General features: G+C 34.7%; 1 protein-coding gene across 3 annotated transcripts in view; it reads left to right on the forward strand.

The window, feature by feature from the left end:
- The window catches only part of gmip (GEM interacting protein), a 65,493-nt gene extending 43,367 nt beyond the window's left edge, over positions 1–22,126 (forward strand). Inside the window, exons 12-22 of one of the 3 annotated variants that reach the window (XM_087245188.1) lie at positions 2,458–2,555; positions 2,636–2,695; positions 2,772–2,852; positions 2,933–3,093; positions 3,997–4,173; positions 4,577–4,714; positions 7,298–7,500; positions 13,731–14,058; positions 17,216–17,318; positions 20,282–20,460; positions 20,548–22,126. In XM_087245188.1, coding sequence (XP_087101314.1) covers positions 2,458–2,555; positions 2,636–2,695; positions 2,772–2,852; positions 2,933–3,093; positions 3,997–4,173; positions 4,577–4,714; positions 7,298–7,500; positions 13,731–14,058; positions 17,216–17,318; positions 20,282–20,460; positions 20,548–20,814 — 1,795 coding nt within the window. In that variant the 3' untranslated portion in view covers positions 20,815–22,126. Of the gene's footprint in view, positions 1–2,457; positions 2,556–2,635; positions 2,696–2,771; positions 2,853–2,932; positions 3,094–3,996; positions 4,174–4,576; positions 4,715–7,297; positions 7,501–13,730; positions 14,059–17,215; positions 17,319–20,281 lie in introns of all 3 variants that reach the window. The other 2 variants (XR_015481290.1, XM_087245187.1) reach the window with 2 other exon arrangements.
- Positions 22,127–25,124: the final 2,998 nt, after the last annotated feature.

The following is a 25,124-nucleotide window of genomic DNA, read 5'->3' on the forward strand; positions in this document are numbered from 1 at the left end:
TATCAGGTTTTGGCACATTGTAAGCATTTTTAGTTTGCATTGGCACTTTAACAGCATGTTGCTATCATGTTTTAACAAATTACTAGCATCTTGTTATCATTTTAGTATGTTTTATATAGCATGTTAATAGAGTGTTTTAGCAAATTGTTAGCATTTTTAGTTTGCATTGGCACATTAATAACATGTTGGTAGCATGTTTTAATATATTGCTAGCATCTTGTTACCATATTAGCATGTTTTACTCTGGTAACTTGCTAGTGGAGTGTCTTATAGTTCGCATTCATAGTTTGCATTGGCACTTTAGCAACATGTTGCTTTCATGTTTTAACATATTTCTATCATCTTGTTTTCATTGTAGTATGTTTTATATAGGTAGCATGTTAATAGAGTGTTTTAGCACATTGTTTAACACACATTAATAACATGTTGCTAGAATGTTTTAACATATTGCTAGCATTGCTATCTCTTCATTTTTTTCTCTGGTAGCTTGTTAGTATCATATTTTTAGCACATTGTTCATATTTTTTGATTGATTTGCCACATTAATAGCATGTTGCTAGAATTTTCTAACATATTGCTAGCATTGTTATCATTTTAACATTTTTCACACATGTAACTTGTTAGTGTCATGTTTTGGCACATTGTTAGCATTTTAGCTTGCGTTGGCACATTAACAACTTGTTGCTAACATGTTTTTACATATAGCTAGTACCTTGTTAACATTTTTTGCATATTTTACACTAACATCTTGTTTGTAGCATGTTTTAGCACATGGTTAGCACTCATAGTTTGCATTGGCACTTTAGCAGCATGTTGTTAGCATGTTTTAACATTACTAGCATCTTGTTATCATTTTAGTATGTTTTACATCGCTAGCATATTAATAAAGTGTTTAGCACATTGTTAGTTTTTTTAGTTTGATTTGGCACATTAATAACATGTTGCTAACATGTTTTTACATATAGCTAGTATCTTGTTAACATTTTTTGCAGATTTTACACTAACATCTTGTTTGTAGCATGTTTTAGCACATGGTTAGCACTCATAGTTTGCATTGGCACTTTAGCAGCATGTTGTTAGCATGTTTTAACATTACTAGCATCTTGTTATCATTTTAGTATGTTTTACATCGCTAGCATATTAATAAAGTGTTTAGCACATTGTTAGTTTTTTTAGTTTGGTTTGTCACATTAATAACATGTTGCTAGGATGTTTTAACATATTTCTAGCATTGTTATCATTTTAAATTTTTTTCACTTGTACCTAATTAGTATCATGTTTAAGCACAATGTTAGCATTTTAGTTTACATTGGCACATTAATAACATAATGCTAGCATGTTTTAGCATATTGCTAGCATCTTGTTACCATTTTTAGCATGTTTTATATTTTTAACATAATAATAACATGTATTAGCACATTGCTAGTATGATTTGCTGGCATATTTAAACATATTAGTAGCATCTACAGCGAATAACCTTTTCAAACAAACATATTAATGGCATAATTTTAAATCATTTAAAATTTTACATTTTCATTGTTTTTTTACTATTTTGAGAGTGCACAACTGTGTTTTTGTGTATTTACTAAAATGCTGCTTGGTGGTTGTATGTCCTGACATTGGTTTAATGTTTTTAAACACATTGATAACATGTTTTGACACTGTTAGTCTCTTACCGCCATGTTTTAGCATGCTGTTATAGTATGTTGTAACACATTGCTAAAATGTTGCTCCAAGTGCTAGCACATTTGAAGCATCTTTTTATGTTTGCTATACGGTTTCATCTCATTCCTTGCATGCTGCTAGCATGTTTTCTTTCATTATGCTAACATCATTTAGAATATCCTAACATTTCCTATGGTAATGTTTAGCCTTATCAATAATGACTAATATATTAACTTTTCAAATACATTAAAAGGAATAGCAATTATTTTTTTGAATAGTTTACAGTGTTGCTCTTTTTGTGTGTTTTTGATAAAATTAATTTATTATTGGTGAGCACAAGAGACTTCTTTCAAAAACTTAAACAATAGCAACATACAGTAATCAGCATTTGAAATGGTTCAAAACCTTTCATTAAACTGTCCTAGAGATATTCAACAACACATATTCTCAAATGTCTAAACATATTGCTAGCCTCTTGTTATTATTCTAGCATGTTTTACCTCAATAGCTTGTTAGTAGCGTGTTTCAGCACACTGTTAGCATTTGTAATTTGCATTGGCTCATTAATAACATGATGCTAGCATGTTTTAGCATATTGTTACAATTTTTAGCATGTTTATATTTTTAACATAATAATAGCATGTATTAGCACATTGCTAGTATGATGACAAATGTTGGCTACTGTATATATTTGTATTTTAAATGCTGTGTAATTAATCATTTTCTTGTTCAAATCTATGTAGATTTCTCTATATCTATAAAACATCTGTTTTCCACTTTTCATTTCTACAGATCCCCACCAACAGGTCGACGTAAACAGAGCAATATCCAACAAGATTTATACGCACTGCCAGATGATCTAAAACACAGCAGCAGTTTAGTAGATGGACGTAAGTCTGATTCCTGTCATGAACTTTGTTGGATTTATCTAGTGCTCCAGAACATTGTCATGTGACTTGTTAATGTACAGGACGACCCGGCCAGAGCGACAGAGACAGCACTGGAAGTCTCGAATCGCTGTCCAGCCCAGGTAGAAGAAATCTCTTTAAAATTTTAACCTAACCACTGTTCTGTCAGGATGTTACTCATGTATCTCCTCTCTGAAGCTCATGGGACCCGTAAGCTGCCCAAGGCCTCCTCCACAGGAACCATGTCTTCAGATGATCTGGATGAGAAAGATCCAGAAGGTGGTTTGCACACTTCACATTTTAAATGCCTTTTATGTATTTTGCGATGCATTTGTTGACTCTTCTTCATCCGTGTGCAGAGAGTGAAGAGGGTTTGTCTGACAGCAATGGCATGACATGCAAACCCCGATCTGCGTCACGTGCCGCCTTAACCCACAGACTGAGAAAAATGAAGAGCAAGATGGTCAAGTGTAAGCAGTGTGACAACTACATCCTGGTCAACGGGATTGAATGTGAGGAGGTTAGTGCTGTTTAACGGCCTGAACCTTTTGATTTAAGGGGTCCTTATTATGCTTTATATTGTTTTGCTTGGTTTGTCCCAGCCTTTACGTGTCCTCTGAATGTGTCTGAGAAGTTTGAGCTCAAATTACCTCGCAGATCATTTATTATATTATGCTTCGCGCACTCCTTGCATTTGATTTGTGTGCGTTGCTTTAAATGCAAATGAACTGCTGCTGCACAGAACCTGTTTAGCGTCAACACTTCACTGAAGGCGTGTCTGAAGTTGAGGTTGCTGCGATCATCATAGCAGCATCAGCCAATGAAATTCCGTCCGCAATAGGCCACTGTCTAGCTGGTGTATTTGCATACAGCAATCTGATGTATTTGCATACAGCAATCCCCAGACAATCTGCCCATCTGTGTCCACGGTCCTGCTTTTACACGTCATATTTCTCCTACTCATGTTTGTTACCCCGTATATATTTCATACAAATAAGCAGTTTCTGTGTTATTCTTGGCAGCCCTGTTCACTCAGCATTGCTACATTCCTTTGCTAAATTCTTCTAGTATGGTTATATGTGTGTTTACATATAATGTCATGATGGTGTATTAAGTAAATAATAGTTCACTCACTCTCTTGAATGTCGTTTACATACTTATATAGCTTCATATGGGTATTTAACATATATAATCAGTGCTTCACATATTCAGTTATTTTACATATTCAGTCATTCTCCAGCAAAGCCTCTCATAGTAGCTCCTGCTCTGCTGCACACTTCTGCATACTTTTAGAAAATACATTTTCTTTAGCATTTCTATGAAGAAGAAAGAATAGATATTGGCTGTATTAAGTAGAAATAGACTGATCAAAGTGAATGGTTAGTTTGAAGATGCAGACTGACTGTCACCCGTCTCTTGTCAGTGCGGTCTCGCAGTCCACAGGAAGTGCCTGGAGGTTTGCCAGCTGGAGTGTGAGCACAGGAGAGGGTTCGTTTTTGGCACTGAGTTCTCTTCACTGCCCAGAGAAACGCAAGACTCTGTGCCCTTTGTGGTCCTGCGCTGCACTGAAGAGATTGAGAACAGGGCTCTTGGAGTACAGGTAGGAATATAACAAAACGCTGAGCTACTAACAAAACTGCATCAAAGAAAATTACAGGAATTACTTTTCTGTTCCGTGTTTATTAGTTATTGCTAATGAAAGCCAGCTAACACTACTGCTCATAAAGTAAATTTAAGCCCAAAGTATACCACATTTCTTTTTGAATGTGTGTGTCAGTAAAGATGCAGAGGCTTTCAAAGTATCAATAATTTAGTACAGACATAATAATTATACATAAATTATAATTGTTAATAAATAAGTATTTTTGTTTTTATTTATTTAGCTATTTACTTGATTTGATTTGATTGATTGATTGATTGATTGATTTGATTGATTGATTGATTGATTGATTGATCTTATTTTTAGTTAAGTTTTCTTTACCCTCCTGTTCTTCTTCATGTAGGGAGTGTACCGAATCAGTGGATCCAAACCTCGCGTTTTGAAATTATGTCAGGCCTTTGAAATCCAGAAGGACCAAGTTGACCTTAGTGACCTTTCACCACACGACATCACCTCTGTACTCAAGCACTTCTTCAAGGAGGTAAAAAAAAAGCAGTTTTTTTCACTCATGCTCATTTAAAGCCTCTCATATGAACAGTAATGGAAAAAATACTGAAAAATCATGCAAAGTAAAAGTACCATTAAGGCCTGTGCACACAGGGACTCTATATTTATGAGGTCCAAGGAACATTTCCAGGTTTTTATGAATAGGCTACTTTATGATAATACTTTATATTAACTTAATGTTGACGTTTTATTTTTATTTTTTTTTTACCTGTAAGCATAGTACAGTGTTAATGTTCAAACTATTTATAACGGTAAAAGTGGCTGACAACAATAAATGTTCATAATAATAGTAATTAATCTGCCTGGTTTTTGAACTGTACAGAGCTTTAGCTGCTTAATTAGGCCTACTACGCTACTGTATTTTAATATTGGTCATTATGGTGGTACGTGGAGAGACAATTTTTTTCTGAAGTGGTACTTGGTGAAAAAGGTTTGAGAGCCACTGATGTAAATGAATATAGAGTTCATAATTAAGGAGGAAAAAACATCTCAGGCCAACCATTTGGTGCAGATTCTGATATTTAACCATCAGGGGTCTGAGGTGATTTTGGGGCCCCTAAGATGTTTTGACATGCCCTGGCATTTGTGCTTATTGCAGCTACTTATTACAGTACTTAGTACTGGCCAACATTTAGTTTTTTGTATTCAGCACAAACTGTGCTACAATAATATGTGAGAAATATTTGATGTACATGATTGCATTTTTAGAAAAAAAAAATATTATGCGTAGTTAGTAGGTTTTGGAGAAGAAAAAAAAATAGCTGAAACAAGGTCCAAAAAAAAAAAAAAAAACACACACACACTGAATGTGCCTGAACAAGACAAGTCTAGAATATTTACTTCACATTTATGTAAAAATTATTTTGTTCTCTCATACAAAGAAAACATTACAATGAATTACAGCTTGTTAAGATTGTTTTGGGTGATCTCAGCTATGCGTGAGTGTATGCATGCTCATGAATAATTCACACCTAGAGAGACAAAAGACACTCCCCACTCACCCATCGAAGGCACTGTAAAGCAATGTCCAGCTGCAAAAGCTAGACCAAACTAAATGCTTGTTGTAATACTTGCTGAATGACCATGTAAACACTCTGGGTAAACAATATACAGTGCTTTGCATATATAAATACACCTCTTACAAATCTATCCATTAAATTAATGTTTAAACAATGCTATACATATTATATTTGTGTATATACATTAGATTAATCAGTACTGAAGCCAAATCTGGAGCTTGTCTAACAAAATAGGTTATGACAATGGTCCAAAAACTAGTACAGTCAAATTTAAATGTTATAGAAAAATATTAAATATAAATTTTAAAAAGAGGAAAAATCAAGAGAAGCAAAAAACCTGAAAATTTTTATTGAAATTTTGTAGGTTGTAATTTAGGTTTGCAATGTTTTGCTTGAATTTAATTGTTGTATTATCTTTTCAAAATATTATTTTAATAAATATACTTGATATATATGAGAGGTGAAACGAAGTTAACATATGTAAATAAAGGAGGTCTTTATAACACAATAACAGAATACTGACATGAAATCAGATTAACATCATGGGTCGCTCAGTATTTCCAATACTGTGTCTTAGTAGGACAACATTTAATTTCTTTGTTTTATCAAATTTTGCTTTTGTTTGCTTTTGTTTTGTTTTAATGTGATTTTATTCTGAAATAATTGTTGAAAAATATTTCAGGGAAATAAACATCTTACATTACAAAAACCAATACTTTAGTAATTCTGGCAAAATAACATGTTATATTTGTATAATTAAGCTAATAGCCTTAAATAGAAGCAGCTTAATGCAAAATAGAGTTTGTTTATACTCTATTTAAAAATAGTAATAAATGTTGTTAACGCTTAGCAGAAACAGTGGCATATAGACTTCATATTAATGCTATATTTTAAAACAGAATGTAATAAGCTATAGGTTTTGTATCTGATCTCTGTAAAAATAGCAATACATTTGGCAATAAATCTAGTTAATGCTTAGTGGAAATAGTGGCAGAGATACACTCACCGGCCACTTTATTAGGTACACCCGTTCAACTGCTCGTGGATGTGCAGTCAACAAATCTGCAGCAACTGCGTGATGCTATCATGTCAATAGTATGTTTTATTATTATTTAATTGTTTAATCTATGCCATGAAGGGTTAAGGCAGTTCTGAAGCCAAAAGGGGGTCCAACCCTGTACTAGTAAGGTTTACCTTATAAAGTGGCCGGTAAATGTACACCTCCGTATTTAGGCTACATAAAACAGTATGTAACAATAACATATTATTTATCAAGTGGAAGCTACCTTATGGAAAAAATAAAGGCTTTAGGCATTTTATTAATACTTTTAGATTCTTTTTTAATAAATTTTTATTTTAAAGAAATGGTTTTGGTGTGTGTTATCGGTCTGTAAAGTTTGTGTAAATAGGAGGGCCTATGTGCCTTCAGAGTAAATAGGCACTCCTGAAAACACATCAAACTACACATCAGTGATTTATACTATAGGTTTAATATAGGGTTATGTAATATGTGGCCTTCTTATCATTTTCTTTTTCAGCTGCCAGAGCCACTGCTCACCTTTGACCTTTACAATGACTTCATTGCTGTGGGTAAGGAGATTCAGAGGCTCAGCGAAAAGGACCACGCCGCTGAGTCTCCTGGGATTGTGGAGAATATAGTGCGCAGGCTCAGAGAGCTCATTGGCCGATTGCCTGTGTGCAACAACATCACAGTGCAGCACATGATGGCCCACTTGAACAGGTACACTCAAAATATTTCGTTTGCTGTTTGTTCAAGCTACTTATTTTAAATGAGCTGAATTAACACAATTCTTCTGGGTTTTTTGGGACAACTTAAATTTGTAAAATGACTAAAAACTGCTGTATGTAAGTTTTTGACTCTTGTAAAGCATAAAAATACCATCATATATTTGCGAGATGTTAAAGCAAAATGCTAAGTAAACATTCTTGTTCATCTAAAAAACAATGCTGAAGCCAGGTATTCTGCTTTGAAAATGTATTTTCCTTGCCAGAATGCTGTCTTTGTTTAGTTTATTTTAACCCGCCCAATGTCAGTTTAGCCAGTTATATTTCAGCACCGCGGGTTGTCTTGGTGTAAAACAGCATATTTTATAGTCAGGTACGCTCTCAAAGCATGTGTCCGTGACTGAAATGCGAACTGCAGTGGACAGTAGCGGACTTTGAAATCGGATGCAGATTCAGAATTCCACATGGTGGTTATTAATTATCAAATAATATAAATATTACGAATGTAAACATTAGATGAGCAGGTTACATTGTAACCCAGTGTACTATCAGCATGCTATGTAACGGGATTTGGCTGTTTGCACCAAAAAAACGTGATAGAAATTTAAATACAGCCATTCAGAACCACAGAATAGTGCACTTACTGCAGTCCAATTAAATTGTAAGGTGTATAATTTAATTAATACATATTAAACCTTTTTAACATTATTAAATGTACATGCCGAATCACTGAGATTTGAACCGAATTTGAAATTGAACTTTAGAACTGTGACTATTTATTTTATTTTCAGGATCTGAGGTGAACTCTCTGCTGCGGCTTTCAGTAGTATGGCAATAAATTTAATGTAAACCCAAGCGGCAACCTCCCGCTCTCCTTCATAAAGAACCTACAGAAGTAACTGAAACTGCAATTTATCGAAGTTCCACTAGTCCTGACTCCATAATAGAGCAAATTTCTATTTTGCCCACCGTTAAAATGGGCAACTTTACAGCAGAAAGAAGGGGTTTACAGTCTGGTACAAAGAAAGATTTTGGTTCATATAGGTAGTATTACTCTTCATGATAACTGTAAGGGGGTCATCCGTTTCCTGTATAATAAGTTATATCAAGTCTGCATAATTAAGGGCGTGGCCACTTAAGTTACAGCTAGATCTTGCTGGTCGCCGTCACTTCACCTCAGCGGATTCCGGCTAATTAGCCGCTGAGCTCGGCATATAAATCGTATTTTTGTTTTGTTTTATGTGGCTTTACACAGTCAGTTGCTTTTATTTCTTACAATTATCAGACAATATGGCATGCTGTGTGCACTTATATGTGCTCACAAACCATTCACATGGCCTCCCAGGTGAGTGAAATTAAGTACTTATATATCATCTCTAAAAATGTATTTGTTTTATTTAAGATTATTTATCATTTATAATTTTCTTTAGACTCGTAATGCACCCTAGAATCAGACAGATTGATTAGCTGTAGGCTCTAGAACAGTTGTCTGAAATGTTGGCATACAGTGGTATGCCTGGATTTCATCAATAGCCTTACATTTACTAACACTATATTTGAAGTATTTGGAAGTAATTCGCATTTTCCTCCTGTAGAAAAACGTCATAAGAACAATGTTTAGTGGCTCAATGTATTACAACAGTGTTTTTAAAAGAGTAAACACTTTATTGATGTAGTGTACAACAGTGTACAAGCACATGTGGTCAGAGCACAAACGGGTCGCAGGTAATGAAGGATTAAGAGTTTCCCCCAAAAGAAAGCCCATCTGAGCAAAATGACAGCATGCGTCTGTAGCTCCCGTCATGCTCTGCCTCTTTGCACTTGTTATTCCCTGGTCGGTGCAATGACGCGCAAACAAAATGGCGACAGTTGGCTACGCCTACTTGTAGCTACTTTTACGTTCTTCAGAAACCCATGGGTGACGTCACAGATACTACATCCATATCTTTTCATCCATATTTTTTAACTGTGTACCAACCAAGGCGGTTTAGTCAATGTGATTACAAGTGGATAATGCTAAATACAAGGTGTGAAACTTTTTAAGTGTTTTATGTTTTAATTGGATGTTTGATCAGATTGCTTTCATAGTAAAAATAATCATAATATATATTTCACAATATATTACAATATAATACATTTACATTTAATACATTTATAATACATTACAGTACAGTGCATTTAAAAACAAAATCACCTACTCTCTGTCTACTTGCATGTTGTAAGGAAGCACACCTAAACCAAAAGTATTCACACCTCACTATATGCTGTAGAATCTAAACACAAAGGTTACAACTGAAACTGTACTTGCCGTCCACATTCTTTTCATTTGCTATCATGAAAGGGATTTGTAGAGCGAGAAAAATAAGACACAGGGCTCCAGACTGCAACTAAATGGTTTTACTTTGCAATCTTTTTTTCCTGTTTGTGCAACTAAGTAGAACAAAATAGTGCTCTTTATTTGAACTTTGTGCTGCAAGAGATCATTTGTTGTTTGTGTGAAGTATGGTTCAGACAAGAAGGGTATTCTGTTATTCTTCTGATGTGTTTGCGCTTCCGATGTGTTTGCTGTCTATTTTTTGACATATTAGGCGCTAAACAGCACTTTGAGATCAGGTTACAAATGCATTAATATATATTAGCAACCCTAAATATTACTAGATTAAAGACAAATGAATCAGAGCTTGTGTTTCAGTTCCCGAATCAACCAGGATATTACATAGCTTGATAATATTCCAATGGGCTTCGAAGGGTTATTCAGCCAATGATAAACGTCCGGTGAAAGCTGAATGCAACTATTTTCAATTTCATTAAATTCCTTTTACAGCATCAATGCTGTAATGTAATTACAATACATTCAGTTAAATAGACTTAAGCATTCATTTAGCTAGCGCCATCAGGATCAGCAGGCTAATGCAGAAACTCCATTGAAAACACTGGAGTAAAATAAACTGTCATATTTTAAAGAGCTGGCGGGGGAAAATGGAATGTAATGCAGTGCTTCTTGTGTGGCCTAAGACCTACTTCATATCGTATATCAATCAGGCAGGGAAGATCAATTATTTTTAAAGAAATCAGATCTTAAACGTGGCAAGTTTTTATTGGAAAGACAGTTCACCGAAAGACCCGAAGCTGGCTGGCTGAAATTCAAAAGTCTGTGAGCTTATTGTTGGTACAGTACATGGCCTGTTTGTCAGGATGTTTGATCTAAAACTTCTTAATTTGGGATCCAAAGACAAACAAATATCTCAAAGGTTAGAGCGACGTGAGCGACATTTGTCAATTATGTTTAAACACTGCAACCAAAGTGTTTCTGTTCAAAAAAGATCATATTAGATTTTTTTTCTGCAGATGTGAGATACCAGTATTAAGCTGAGTCAATCTAATAATGACTGGATGAACCCTACAATCTTTCTATTTTTAAAAGAAGAGAGAGGACAACAAAGTCATACTTATAGGTTAAACACTTTATTTGATATTGGTTTGCATCAGACTCAACATGCAAGGTTTCTGTGCATAACATTTTTTAGGATAACACTTCCTTTTACCTAATTGGTTTACATTTGCTAAATGCCAGAATAATGAGAGTATTTATTTTTTTATTTTTTTTTATTTCTAGACAGTCAAAAGTTTACATACTGTACATTTCCTTGGTATGTTTTAGCTTTGCTTTTAAACTGTATAACTTTGGTCAAATGTTTTGGGTATCCTTCCACAAGCTTCTCACAATAGTTTGAAGGAATTTTGGCCCATTTATTGAGTCAGAGTCAGATTTGTTAAGTGGAGTCAGATTTGTTGGCTGTCTTGCTCGCACAAGCTTTTTCATCTCTGCCCACAAATTTTCTATAGGATTGAGATCAGGGCTTTGTGATGGCCACTCCAAAACCTTCACTCTGTTGTCCTTAAAACACATTTTAACTAATTTGGTTGTACACTTAGGGTCATGGTCGGCTTGGAAGACCTAGTTGTGTCCAAGTTTAAATTTCCTGGCTGATGTCTTGAGATGTTGCTTCAGTATTTCTACATAATGTTCTTTCCCCTTTGTCCTCCAAATGTAACACAGGTCATTATGGCCAAAAAGTTCAACAATCTTAGTTCCACCAGACCACAGGACATGTCTCCAAAAATTATTCTTTTTCCTATTATAATTTAGCAAATTGTAATCGTTTTTTTTTTTTTTTTTTTTTTTTTTTTTTGATTCTGGCTTGTTAAGTTTCACATGTTGTCACACAAGGAAGCAGTGTGTTTGAGGTTTTTCTAAAATAATATTCTACAGTTGTGCCTCCAATTAACTCAAATGTTGTCAATTAGCCAATCAAAAACTTCCAAAACCTTGACACCATCATCTGAGCTTTTTCAGAGGCATAATAAACTTATTGTATGTAAACTTGACTTTCAAGTTATAACAATTTCTCAAAAAATATCTCATTATTCTGCTATTAAGCATAACAGAAACAAATGTGATAATGCTAACATACCTAAAAGAGAAACATTAGTCACATTAACATCTGACTTTTTTAATGTGCCTTTTTATACAGTGTATGTAAACTTCTGGTTTCAACTGTATATGCCTCATTTATAAGATGTAATAATAATGTCCTTAGAGTGTGTATGCAACATTTCAGCACAAAATACCAAACAAATAACATTTTATAACTATTTGGAACTCACCCTTTAGGCAAATTGTGCCATTTTGGTGACTCTCACTTTAAATTCAAATGAGATCAAAGCCCTTTTTTCAAATAAGGTTAGAGCTACAAATGTTCTCATTCATGGCTGTCTATGCTAATGAGGGAGAGATTATCACCAATGGGAGGGGCTTTCCCCCTCTGGTGATGCACACAAAGGGAGAATGTCAATTAAAGTGTTTCTGCAGACTGTGATTAGAAAAGTGTGATTAGAAAAATAAGAATTAATGCATGTTTAACTTTAGAGGCTGGCTATATTCACACGCTGTTGCCACACAACTGTGTTTAAACCCCTCATAAAAGTGATTTTTGCATAATTGGTCCCCTTTAAATTTTGGTATGAACCCAACATTAGTCTGGAGAGGGAAGGTTCTCAAAAAAGCCAAAAACAAGTGGTGATAAGAGATTTGTATGAGCATGAATATACCATGTGTATTTCTTTCGTGCCATTTTTTTAATGCCGGCTGAAAGCAGCAGCATGAAGTAGAAATACAATATGATTACAACAATACAACTACTGTACAACAATAATGACTGTTTTTAGATTGTTGTGAGGGGTAGGTTTAGGGTTAGGGTGGTGATAGTTAAAATTAAATTAGTGAAAAACAGTTAATGGGTAATTTAATAACTAACAAAAATAAGTCTAAAATATTGTTTCAGCATCGATACTGCAACGTAATCATTGGCAAAAGTCACATCGCAGGATATATAGAGTTGAGCCTGTTTTATTATTCATCATTTGTTTTTGAGGCCTCAGGCCTGTGACTGTATGAAGGTTTTACAAGCATTCAGGCATAAGAAATGTTACCATTTTAACTTTGCATGTCATGACTATTATTTTAGTAAATTATTTATACAACGAAGACTGTGCAGTACTGTTTTACATTTGAGTATTCAGTTACTGGATATCTGAATACTGTTAGGGCGGCACTGAGGCTCAGTGGTTACTGTTGCCTCACTGCAAGTAGGTCGCAGCTTCGAGTCCAGGATGAGCCATTTGGCATTTCTAATAGTTTGCACGATCTCTCCATGTTAGGGTGGGTTTCCACTGAGTGCTTTGGTTCCCCCACAGTCCAAAGACATGCGGTACAGGTGAATTGAATAAACTAAACTGGTCGTAATGTATGAGTGTGAGAGTTTATGGAGAGTGTATGGGTGTTTTCCAGTACTTGGTTGTGGCTGGAAGGGCATCCGTTGTGTAACACACATGCTGGAATAGTTGGTGGCTCATTCTGCTGTGGCAACTTCTAAAATAGAGACTAAGCCGAAGGAAAGTGAATGAATGCATATTAGATTTCTTTATTTTTGTATTTTACTTTATTGTATTCAACTATGCTTGTAGGTTGTTTATTATATTTAATGCAAATGCACTGCGCCATAGAATAATCCCAATCAATCTGAAATGATCAATTCTTTCCAAACAGAGATATTTAGGTCATCTGATGAAATTGTATCAATATCGCAGAGTGACAAAATGTTGCAATGTTAGATATTTTCAATATCATCCAGTCCTAGTCCTAAATGACTTTCTTCTCCTCAGGGTGGCCGAACAATTCGAGGACAACAAGATGTCTCCAGGAAACCTGGGTATTGTATTTGGGCCGACGCTCCTGCGGCCCCTAGTATCTGGAGATGTATCTATGATCGCGCTTCTGGAAACCAGCTATCAAGCCCTCCTGGTGGAGTTCATGATCTCCAACTATGACCAAGTATTCGGTTCCGCCACGAGATCCGGCACACCTCCGCCACCTCCACCCACAGCACCGCTCCCAGAAACTCCACCCAGAGCAACCTGTCCTGTTTCTCCATCCAGCAGCTCCTCTCAGGACCCCACAGCCACGTCTAGAGAACGTCCGCGCTCACTGGAGGTAGGCAATAATGCCGTGACCAGGCTAAAAAAGCTCCCCTCAGGTGGATGTGCTCGTGCGGCTGGAGGAGTTTATCTTGATCTGCTTTGAGCCGCTCTCGCACCGCTTGAGCCTGAATTGTCCCGCCGTGGCCGCGGAAAGGCCTGGAGGGATTAAACGCTTATTCTGTGAAGATTACTTTTGCTTGCCTGTGCGCTTGTGCTTATGTCAGAGTCTCACCTCTGCTGTACTGCGCTTTAAGGACCCAAAATACTTTAGGAGAAATCAAAGAAGAAACAAAACAAGATAGAATAATTTGAAATTACATTTTAATAGGCATATCTTAGCTTTAAACTGATTCACTTTATGAATTATTAATCAATATCTAATTACTCTCATTATTTATGAATTGATCATTTATTTGTTTTAATTGCTGGAACTGTTATCACAATATACGGTACCATCATTTCTTTTAAAAACGTTACAAAAATAACTACATTTTTAAATGTTGCACACATATGTTAATAGTAATTTAAAATATAACACTTATTACAATGTATATATACACACACACACGCAATAGGGTGGCACGATGGCTAATTGTGTGGAGTTTGCATGTTCTCGCTGTGTTCGCATGGGTGGCTCCAGTTTCCCCCACAGTCCAAAAACATGCACTATAGGTGACTTGAATAAACTAAATTGGCTGTAGTGTATGAATATGTATGTAAATATGAGTGTGTATGGGTGTTTCCCAGTACTGGGTTGCGGCTGGAAGGACATCCACTGCGTAAAAGATATTTTAAAATAGTTGGATGATATTTCGCTGTGACGAACTCTGAAATAGAGACTAGGCTGATAGAAAATGATTGAATGAATATATAATTACAATGATTACTTATGAGTCTTAAAAGTTCAAAGGTCTTATAATTGACCCCAGGGGCACTCCAGGTTTTTTTCAATGAGTATTTCAATGAGTGCCCTATATAGGGTTACATTTCTAAGGATGTACAGAGAAAGCAAACAAAGGTTTTAAACAAATTAACCATTCATGGTGGTGAACAACCCTAAATGATAACTTTAATGACATTGATTACAATATAATTTTTAATTGTTCATACAGTTCAAAGGTCTTATAATTGCCCCTAGTGTAACCCCAGGTTTTTTCCAATCCTATATAGGGTTAAATAGCTAATAGGTATACAGAAAAGCTTCCTTCACACTACAAACGACATGCAATGGCAAAGCGACAATCTTCCGTTCATTTCAACAAACAGTGAGCCACTTCTGGCGACCTCCGTCAACATAAGTGACAAGCCTCCTTTCTACTGCACACAAGCGACAGATCGGAAGTCATTCATTTCCAATGAAGAGTAGTCCGGAAGCTGCGTGGAGTTCCGATCATCTCCGTATGTGGAAAATTCGGATCCAAACTGAGATGCGGATCCGTTTAAATATTTGAACTCCTGCAACTAGACCGTATGCGACCGGCCGTACGATTGTGATGTATTTCAGGGTTTTACAAGCAGGTCCGTGCGCACGAGATAAGAAATAGTCGTTTTTTTGGTTATTTTTTTAATTAGAAAAAGTCTATATTAACAAAAACTGACTGCCACAAGGGGGCGTATGATAATAGCTGTGCAATTTAACCCAGTGTCCTCTAACCAGAAGAGTTTACCCATTAGAGGATTTCTGATTATAGCAAGAACCACAACAGAACTCAAAGGTCAAAGTCTTCCACACGTTAAGATTGTCTTAGCAGTTTAATGCTGAATCCTTTCTCACGAGCTGGAGCTGGACCAGGACCAGCGCATTTATTTAACCCACACTGACTGGCACAAATAGATTTATATAATCAATTTATACACTCAGAAAAAATACTTGTTTAAAAATAAGCTGAAACAACACAATACTTGCATTTTTGGGACAACTTTATTGTTTTTATGTTCAATTTACTTAAATTTGTAAAGACTAATAAGTTAACCTAATTCCTTAATGTTGTCCTAACACAAATCAATGTCATTTTATACAGTGTATTTAATAAAAATATGTCTTTTGTGCTCACCAAAACTGGACAAAACATGAATATAATAAAAATTATTTGTCATTTTTTACACAACATAGTGTGTATCTTCTAAAAAACATCAATAAACGTCTAATATTGCAATTTAAAAGTGATAGTAAATGTAAAAGATTTGTAAATCGCAAAAAATGAGACACTGATAATTTTAATCAAAGAAGCCTTGATTTATTTGAGAAAATATACAGTAAAACTGAAATTTTGTGAACTCTTAGATGCAAAGAGATTAGCATTTGTTAATTATTATATGTTTTAAATTATAATTTATTCCTGTGATTTTAATGCTACTTTAATTCATTATTTAACTAACAGCTTTTACAAAACAGTTTATTTACAAATTAATTACAAAACAGTAATATTAAAATTTTCAGTGTCATTTAAAAAATGCACCATTTCTGAATAGGAGTATAAACATCTTTAAAATAAAATAAATAAATAAAATATAAAATAAAAAATTAAATAAAATGAAATATATAATAAAATAAAAAATGAAATAAAATAAAATAAAAAAACAATAAAATAAAATAAAGTAAAATAAAAAATAAAATAACATAAAACAAAAAATAAATAATATAAAATATCATATATAATAAAATATAAAATTAAAAATTAAATAAATAAAAAATTAAATAAAGTAAAAAAAGACAAAAATAAATTACAAAATAAAATTAAAAAATAAAATTAAAAATAAATGAATAGGAGTATAAACATTTTTTAAACAAAATAAAATATAAATATAAATGAATAAATAAATAAAAAATAAAATTAAATAAAAATATCTAAAATAAAATAAAATTTAAAAAATACAAATTTAATACAAATTTTAATTAAATTAAAGTAAAATTAAAAATTAAATTGAAAATAAAAGAAAGTAATAAAAAATAAAATAAATTAAATTAAAATAAAGTTAGATGAAATCTTACTGAGGCCAAAGGTTATGAAATTGTTAATTTATGTAACTTCACACTCTAATTTTTCATGTAAATGAACCGACTCATTGTTTGTAATACTGCGTTTTAAAAAGCACAACTACGTCAAATCTAAATTCTGCCTTATTGGCTCTCAAGTCAATAATACACAGAATTCTTATCATTTTAACAGAATCGCACTATCAAGAGAGATTCAAGCGAAGGTTATATTTCTGACAAGTCCTCATCCAATGAAGCAATGGACCAGCTGAGCCCAGAAGCCAATGAGAGAGCAGGTAGGCGGGGTTTAAATGGTATTGACATTCAGTATCAGCTGGCTGCTTGCGCAAACATTTGCTCTGTGTTTCTGTGCCTTTGTCATTTCCTTCCTGTTGTCATAAGCAAAGCTGCCGGATGCTCTTACAAACGTTTTTTTTTGTAACACTTTAGTTTGAAGACCAATTCTCACTAGTAAAATATGAGAGAATGTCCACAGTTACGGAAAAGATCCTCTAACTTATATTTTTTACATTATATTTATAACTATGAAAGATTTTTTTAAAAATATGTTTAATATTTCTTAAGTGTTTTTTATAAAGCTTAAAGGCTTTGTCAATTTTAAATAATTAAAATAGCTTAATTTGTAGAGATTTATACACTGTAAAACATTCTATGATCAATTAGTCATGGCAACACATGTTTTTTATTCATTGTAACTTGTTAAACTAAGTTAATCATGTTCTAACTGAATTGTAAGTTAGACAAGCTGTTTTAAGTAAAGTTTCACAAACTAATTTCAAGAGGAGCATGTGATATGATTGACTGCAGCTGGTCACCCATCTACAATCATTAGTTAGCCAATCAGATTAATCTAAACTCACTACAAGTACCCTAGCTAGAACTACTTTCTTACCTTGGTTTTCCGAAGAAAACCCTATCCACCTCTTCTCCTCCTTTCCTCCTTTACCACGGGGAGCTCTCGAGAACCACCTGATCTCGTAACCCCCTTACATGCTCTATGGACCAGGCGGGAGCCCTGGGCTCAAATATCTCTGAGCTCAGGGTTCTCTCTCGGGAGAGCATGCCAAACCTAACATTTGTCAAACAATATCTAAGTGTGAACTCTTGAAGTCAGTTTAACAAAAAAGTTCAATGGACTCATAAAGTTGATTTGATTCAGCTTACAAATTTAAGGCAACCAGGATTGTTTTACAATGCAGGGATTGAAGTAGTTATGTTAGTTGTGGGTACTTTTCAAAGTAATTAGAAAGTCATTTAAATACATTTACATCATTATGTGTATTCAATTTTCACCATAATACAGCCTATTGAGAAATTATATGACCGTTCATATTACAAGAACCTCACATGGCTGGCAGGAACATCATTTTACTTTATTAAAACTTGGTGTAAATGATTCATAATTTAAGACATGACTAGGGTTCGTAGTCATGATTCATGAATCATTTACACCATTCGATTTAGAGTCCCAAGTTTTAATAAAGTAAAATTAAAACAATCATAGGCGACACAATGACTCAGTGGTTATCACTGTTGCCTCACATCAAGGAGGTCGCTGGTTCGAGCCACAGCTGGGTCAGTTGACATTTCTGTGTGGAGTGTGTGCTCTGTGTGTGAATAAGTGTGTATGGATGTTTCCCAGTACTGGGTTGCAGCTGGAAGGGCATCCGCTGTGTAAAACATATCCTGGTTAAGATATCGGTTCATTCCGCTGTGACAACCCCTGATTAATAAAGGGACTAAAACGAATGAATGAATAAAAATGATGTCATTTGTACATCAGCCTGTCTTGGAGTTGAATAAGGTCTGTGTAAAATTATTATAATTTTTTGTTTTGGTACATTAGTCTTTTTTTTCTTTGTAAGGAGAATTTAACATGCTGTTATGAAAGAAAATTTTCAGATGTAACTCTAACAATAAAGTATTTTGTATTGTATAACAATACATCAACAGACACACAAATAATAAATACAAAACAAGGCAGATAAAAGGGGAGAAAAGCTCAGATTACATATAAAACAGGACTGCCCCAAATAAAAGAGATTAGAACTTTGCTTATTTTCCAGATTAGAATACAGTTACAGTTTTTCTTTCAATTTGATAGGACAGAAGGTTAAATAATCCTAATATGGAGTCCAAACTTTGAAAATGTTCAGGTTTTTTTATGTAATACATGGGTAAGACGTTCCATGGGAATTAACAAAAAACAATATTAAATTCTTTTTTAATTATATCTTTGTTTAAGTAACTTGTTTAACACCAAACGCATGAAACATTTTTACAAAATAAAAACATTAGTTTTTGCAATTTGATGATGTTTAATTTTCTCTTTTTTTGCAAAGTAAGTCTGTTCATTTACTAAATAATGTTATGTTTGTTCATAAAATTCTTATAAAGGTATTTATTTTTAGGGATTTTATAGTATCGAGTCATGTAGTTAAATTACAAGTAATTAATTTACTTTTCAGATGGTAAATTAAAAAAAATAAATACATATTTTTGTCATTAGTAATTAATAAATGTTTTAAAATAACTTACTCAACTTCTCTCACTACCTACTTGCACCTATAAGCAGCAAATAGTTAATTAAGATGTAAATGTTGTTGTACATAATGAGGATTGGTCCCCAAACTAAAATCTAACCAATGTTTTTATCTTATTACATTTTTTGAATGACTAGAAATTAGGGCTGCACAATATATCGTTTCAGCATCGATATCTCAATGTGCACATAAGCAATAGTCACATTGCAGGATTTGCAATGCTGAGTTGATTACAGTTGACCAGGAAAAACAGTTCAGAACACATGAGAATTGTGTAGTTTTTGCAGAGTTTAATCATATTTGCACATGTTTTAAGGCCTGGCAGTTCAAAGAATTCAGACACAAGAAATTTTACCTGTTGTAACTTTAATACAGACTATTTTGTATTGAATTATTTATCCTTCAAAGACTTTTGCAGAGTTATTTTACATTTATTTTTCAAAATCTGTACCTGAATTTTATTTGACTGCCCTGAAAACATTATTTGTCCCAACAGACTTATCTCAATCAATCTAATTTAATAAATTCTTCCTAAACAGCAGTCATCTGGTGAAATGATATAGTATTTAAAGTATATTGCAGAAAATCTAAATTTTTCCAGTATCGTGCAGCCCTACTAGAAATTAAATTAATTAAATTAATTCTCAAACAAAGCCAAGTTGTTGTGAATTCATTCCTGATTTGTTCTCCTCTAGTCCTGGCTATGAGTGCCACGGCATCTCCTCAAGGGCTTCCGGGACAGGCTGCAGAAAATCAACTACAAACTCGCTCCAGGACTCACCTCAGCAGGCAGCCGGTCAAGTACTACAGACAGGGTTCAGCAGGAGCGCAGTCACGGAAAACAAGCGCTCAGTTGAGGGACGAGAACATTTCTGTGAGCGGAGAAGGACTCGTATCTGGAAGTGCAGATAGTAGTCGCAGCTCTTCTCCTGAGCCCTTAAAAACTCTCCTCTGCCTACAGGAGACCGTAGTCCCACAGGATAAGACAGAGAGTCAGACTGGAGCTCATGCAGGGGTGCAGAGGACAGTTTCACAGGAGTCCGTTCAAGCAGGAGCGTCTTCATTTGTCAGAGAAGGTAACACAAACCAGTCCAACAACACCCTACGGGGCAGAGAGCGCCTGATTCGCTCCTTGAGGAGGCGCTCTGTTGAAGAGAAAACGTCCCAGAAGGTGCTGTCTGGACTTAGGCTGAATTCAGGGAAGGGCGAGCAGCTTCATTTCGTTTGACACTGACTGAAACAGAGCTAACTTGTTTACTTGGGATTCGCCGGATTAAATCCCGATTTGTAAAGCAACAGTATTTTAGCATGTGCCGTACATTTTTAAGTCTTCCTGCTTTGTGGCCCATGAAGAATCGATAACTCATTTTAAAAGTCACCTTGTGTTAAATGATTGACTTTTACCATTTATGAATCCATGCAGCCAATTTCTGGGTCTGGCAGAAGCACTTTTAATTTAGCTTAGCATAGATCATTGAATCAGATTAGACCATTAGCATCTCGCTCAAAAAATATTTTTTTATAATTTTCCTATTTAAAGCTTGACTCTTCTGTAGTTACATTGTGTACTAAGACTGGCGGAAAAATGAGAAGTTGCTATTTTCTTGGTCGATATACAGTAGGAACAATACTCTTTATTCTGGTGGGAGCACTTTTAGCTTAGCTTAGCATAGATTATTGAATCGGATTAGACCATTAGCATCTCAAAACATTTCAAAAGGGTGTTTCAATAATTTTCCTATTTAAAGCTTGACTCTTCTGTGGTTACATCGTGTACTAAAACTGGCGGAAAAATGAGAAGTTGCTATTTTCTTGGTTGATGTACAGTAGGAACTACAGTATACACATTTTGGTCGGAGCACTTTTTAGCTTGGTACAGATCATTGAATCAGATTAGACCATTAGCATCTTGCGTTAAATTTATTTATTTTTTGGTAATTTTCCTATTTAAAGCTTGACTTTTATGTGGTTACATTGTGTACCAAGAGTGATGGAAAAAGGAGAAGTTGCTCTTTTCTTAGTCAATATACAGTAGGAACTATACTGTCATTCTGGCGTAATAATCAAGGAACTTTGCTACTCTACTATGCTGTAACTGAAGAATAGTCCAGCTTTGAGTACAAAAATTTTCAAAACTCTTTTTTGAAATGTTTCGAGCTGCTAAAGATCCAATCCGATTCAATGATTTATGCTAAGCTAAGCTAAAAGTGCTCCTTGCAGACTTGTAGATTGGCTGAAAAGATTAAAAAATGGTAAATCTCAACTGTTTAACTGTGTAGAGCTGTAAAATTAGCCCTTATTTCAAAATATTTGAAAATAAGTGTTCCCTTAACACACAATGCAGATGGCAGTTTCCGTTCTCACTGGATATCTGGCATAGATTTTCTGGTGTTTATTTGTGAAAACATAGACAGCCTGTCTTGTATAGATGTTTGATGCTGAAACATGACTCCTTTGGGATGAACGTGCTGTATGTGGAAACAAAACATGGATATTTGTTTTCTTTTTTTTCCAGAGTATATAAAAACCACTTAATTTTTTGTGTTTGTTTATATCTTTATCTTTAACTACTTTAACAGAGGTACTGTAGGTAGTGGTAGAGGTTATCTTTACTGATGTGTTTACATTTATGAGGAAAATAGAGTCTCCTTTTTAAGGGACAGTTCAGTGTTTTTTCAGATTTCCTCATCATTTGCTTAGATTTAAAAGGTTTTACACTTCGAGTTTCTTTTATCTGTTGAACACACACAAAAAGAAAAGATATTCTGAAGAATATTGGAAAAAATGAGTCACTGACACCTGTATAGTAGAGCACCATAAAAAATAATGGCAATTTGTTTTTTTCAACATTCCTCTTTTTATCTTTCTTTGTGTTCAACAGAAGAAAGATTTTTATATTCACAGATGTTATTTAATGTTAACCTGAAAGTTTCACAAAATCTTGAGGGAACTAGTGGTGAAATAATCCTGTGAGAAGGAAATGCTTCATTATAATAGTGGTATATTTTATTAGTTTTAAGTATATTATCAAAATGTTCTGTATTATGTAACGCAGAATGAATCTTCAGAGAGAGTTGAACATTTATATAATGGAAACGTTCTACAATTAAGTTCTGTGTTTTATCTTGTTGTACTGAATTGTAGACAATGGCTGGATCTAGTACTGTCTTTCCTAAAGTGAACTATAGGCTAACACAGCCAGTGGTGTAAAGTAACTACTTACAAATACTTAAATTAGTGTGATTGAGTAGTTTTTCCTCATGAAGTGCAATTTACTACATAGTTTTGATAATGTGTACTTTTACTTTCCCTTGAGTACATTTTTAGTGCTGTATCTTTACTTTTACTCCACTACTTTTCTTCAACTTGCAGACATAATTTTTTTGTCTATGGGGATTAGAAAAGTCAGTCGTTTGATTCCTGTATAGTTGAATCACTCTTAGAAGGTAGATTGCATCATAATGAACTACCTCAAGACATGTGCGATTCATAATTGCAGCAAACTGGAAGCATTAAATTTGTCCAAGAAGATGCCCAAAATCTTTACACGCATTGACCCAGAGTCTGTTTAGATGCATTTCACTGATGAGCAGATGACGGATATTTACTGTATGAAGACCAAAATGGCCTTTAACACCCAGCAGGACAGGTCATCAACATGATGTCAGACTGTCAGACGTTGTACCCTAACGTCATGGGGACGAGGCATTGTGTTTGGAAATGAAAATCGTGTTGGTGTCAGAACCTAACATCAGGCCAATGTCAGTGTCCAACCTAAAATCATGTTGATGTCCTGTGCCTGCATTGTAAACACTTTTCGGGTTTAGCCCCTTTTAAGAATCTGAGGTTGCCACAGCGGAATGAACCACCGACCACCAACTTATCCAGCATATGCTTTACATAGCAGATGCCCTTGCAGCTGCAACCCACAACTGGGAAACATTCATACACACTCATTCACACATACAGTTGAAGTCAGAATTATTGACCCCCCCCCCCCCCCCACTGATTATTTTTTCCCCAATTTCAGTTTAAGGGAGAGATAAAAAAAAATGTCAACACATTACTAAATATTATAGTTTTAATAGCTCATTTCTAACAACTGTTTTATTGTATCTTTGCCATGATGACAGTAAATAATATTTTACTAGATATTTTTCAGAACACTTCAATAAAGTGACATTTAAAGGCTTAGGTTAAGTAGGTTAACTAGACAGGATAGGGTAATTAGGCAAGTTATTGTAAAACAATGGTTTGTTCTGTAGACTATCAGAAAAAAAATATTGCTTAAAGGGGCTAATAATTTTGTCCTTTAAATGGTTCTTTTAAAAATGTGAAACTGCTTTTTTTCTAGCCGAAATAAAACAAATGATACTTTCTCCAGAAGAAAAAAATATTATCAGACATACTATGAAAATTTCCTTGCTCTGTTAAACATAATTTGGGAAATATTTAAAAAAGAAGAAAAAATTCAAAGGGAGGCTGATAAATCTGACTTCAACTGTATACTACGGACAATTTAGCCTACACCTATACCACGTCTTTGGACTTGTGGGGGAAAGCACCCAGAGGAAACCCATGCGAAGACGGGGAGAACATGCAAACTCCACACAAAAACGCCAACTGACCCAGCCAAGGCTCAAACCAGCGACCTTCTTGTTGTTAGGGAAACGTGCTGGGTGAGTAAATACAATAGTGACTTTACTCTTTAATTTGTTCTAGCTTCACCACCAACACTACTATTTATAGTAATAATAATACTAACAGTAAAACGGTTATCGCAAACAAAGGGCATCTGAAATCGCACAGAATAAGGTAAGTAACTAGGCCTACTTGTTTTGATTAAGTAATTACCAAGTAATCACTGAAAAAGTATGCTACAATGTAGCAGCAAATGTGTTTGTAGCTATATTATGAATGTGTTTTGGATGTAGGCTACTTCAGTCGACATGTAGAGATAGTAGTTTTTGTCTACATGGTTATTTGTTTTTTCTATATTAATTTACGTAAACATTTTGTCATCTGGGCCTAAATTCCCTGCTGAAAAATCCAGCTTAAACCAGCCTAGGCTGGTTGGCTGGTTTTAGCTGGTCGACCAGCCTGGCTAGGCTGGTCAAGCTGGTTCTAGCTGGTCATCTCCAAGCCTGACCAGCTAAGACCAGGCTGGAAATGGCCAAAACCCCTCTAAAACCAGTCAACCAGCCTAGGCTGGTTTAAGCTGTTTTTTTTCAGCAGGTTTTTTTTTTTTTCAACTATACTATTTCTAATGCAGGTCATCATACAATTGTTGAGAAAAGTTTATATTTTAATCACCTCTTTCACGTGACAAACGTCCTAAACATAAGCTGTCCGGACGATTTAGACGTGACTAAGAGGAGACTAACAGAATACATGAGAAAGTAAAGCGAAAAATGCACATTGAGGCCTTTAATTATCATCATCAGTGACGGGAATTATTACTCAGTAGTGCGTTATGCTTTTCAAATTCTGCTGTGCCTCTGTTAAGCCACTAGATGACAGGAGCGACACGCGTGAACC

Source organism: Danio rerio, chromosome 3, assembly GCF_052040795.2.
Source record: "Danio rerio strain M-AB ecotype USA chromosome 3, GRCz13ab, whole genome shotgun sequence".
NCBI classification, from domain to species: domain Eukaryota; kingdom Metazoa; phylum Chordata; class Actinopteri; order Cypriniformes; family Danionidae; genus Danio; species Danio rerio.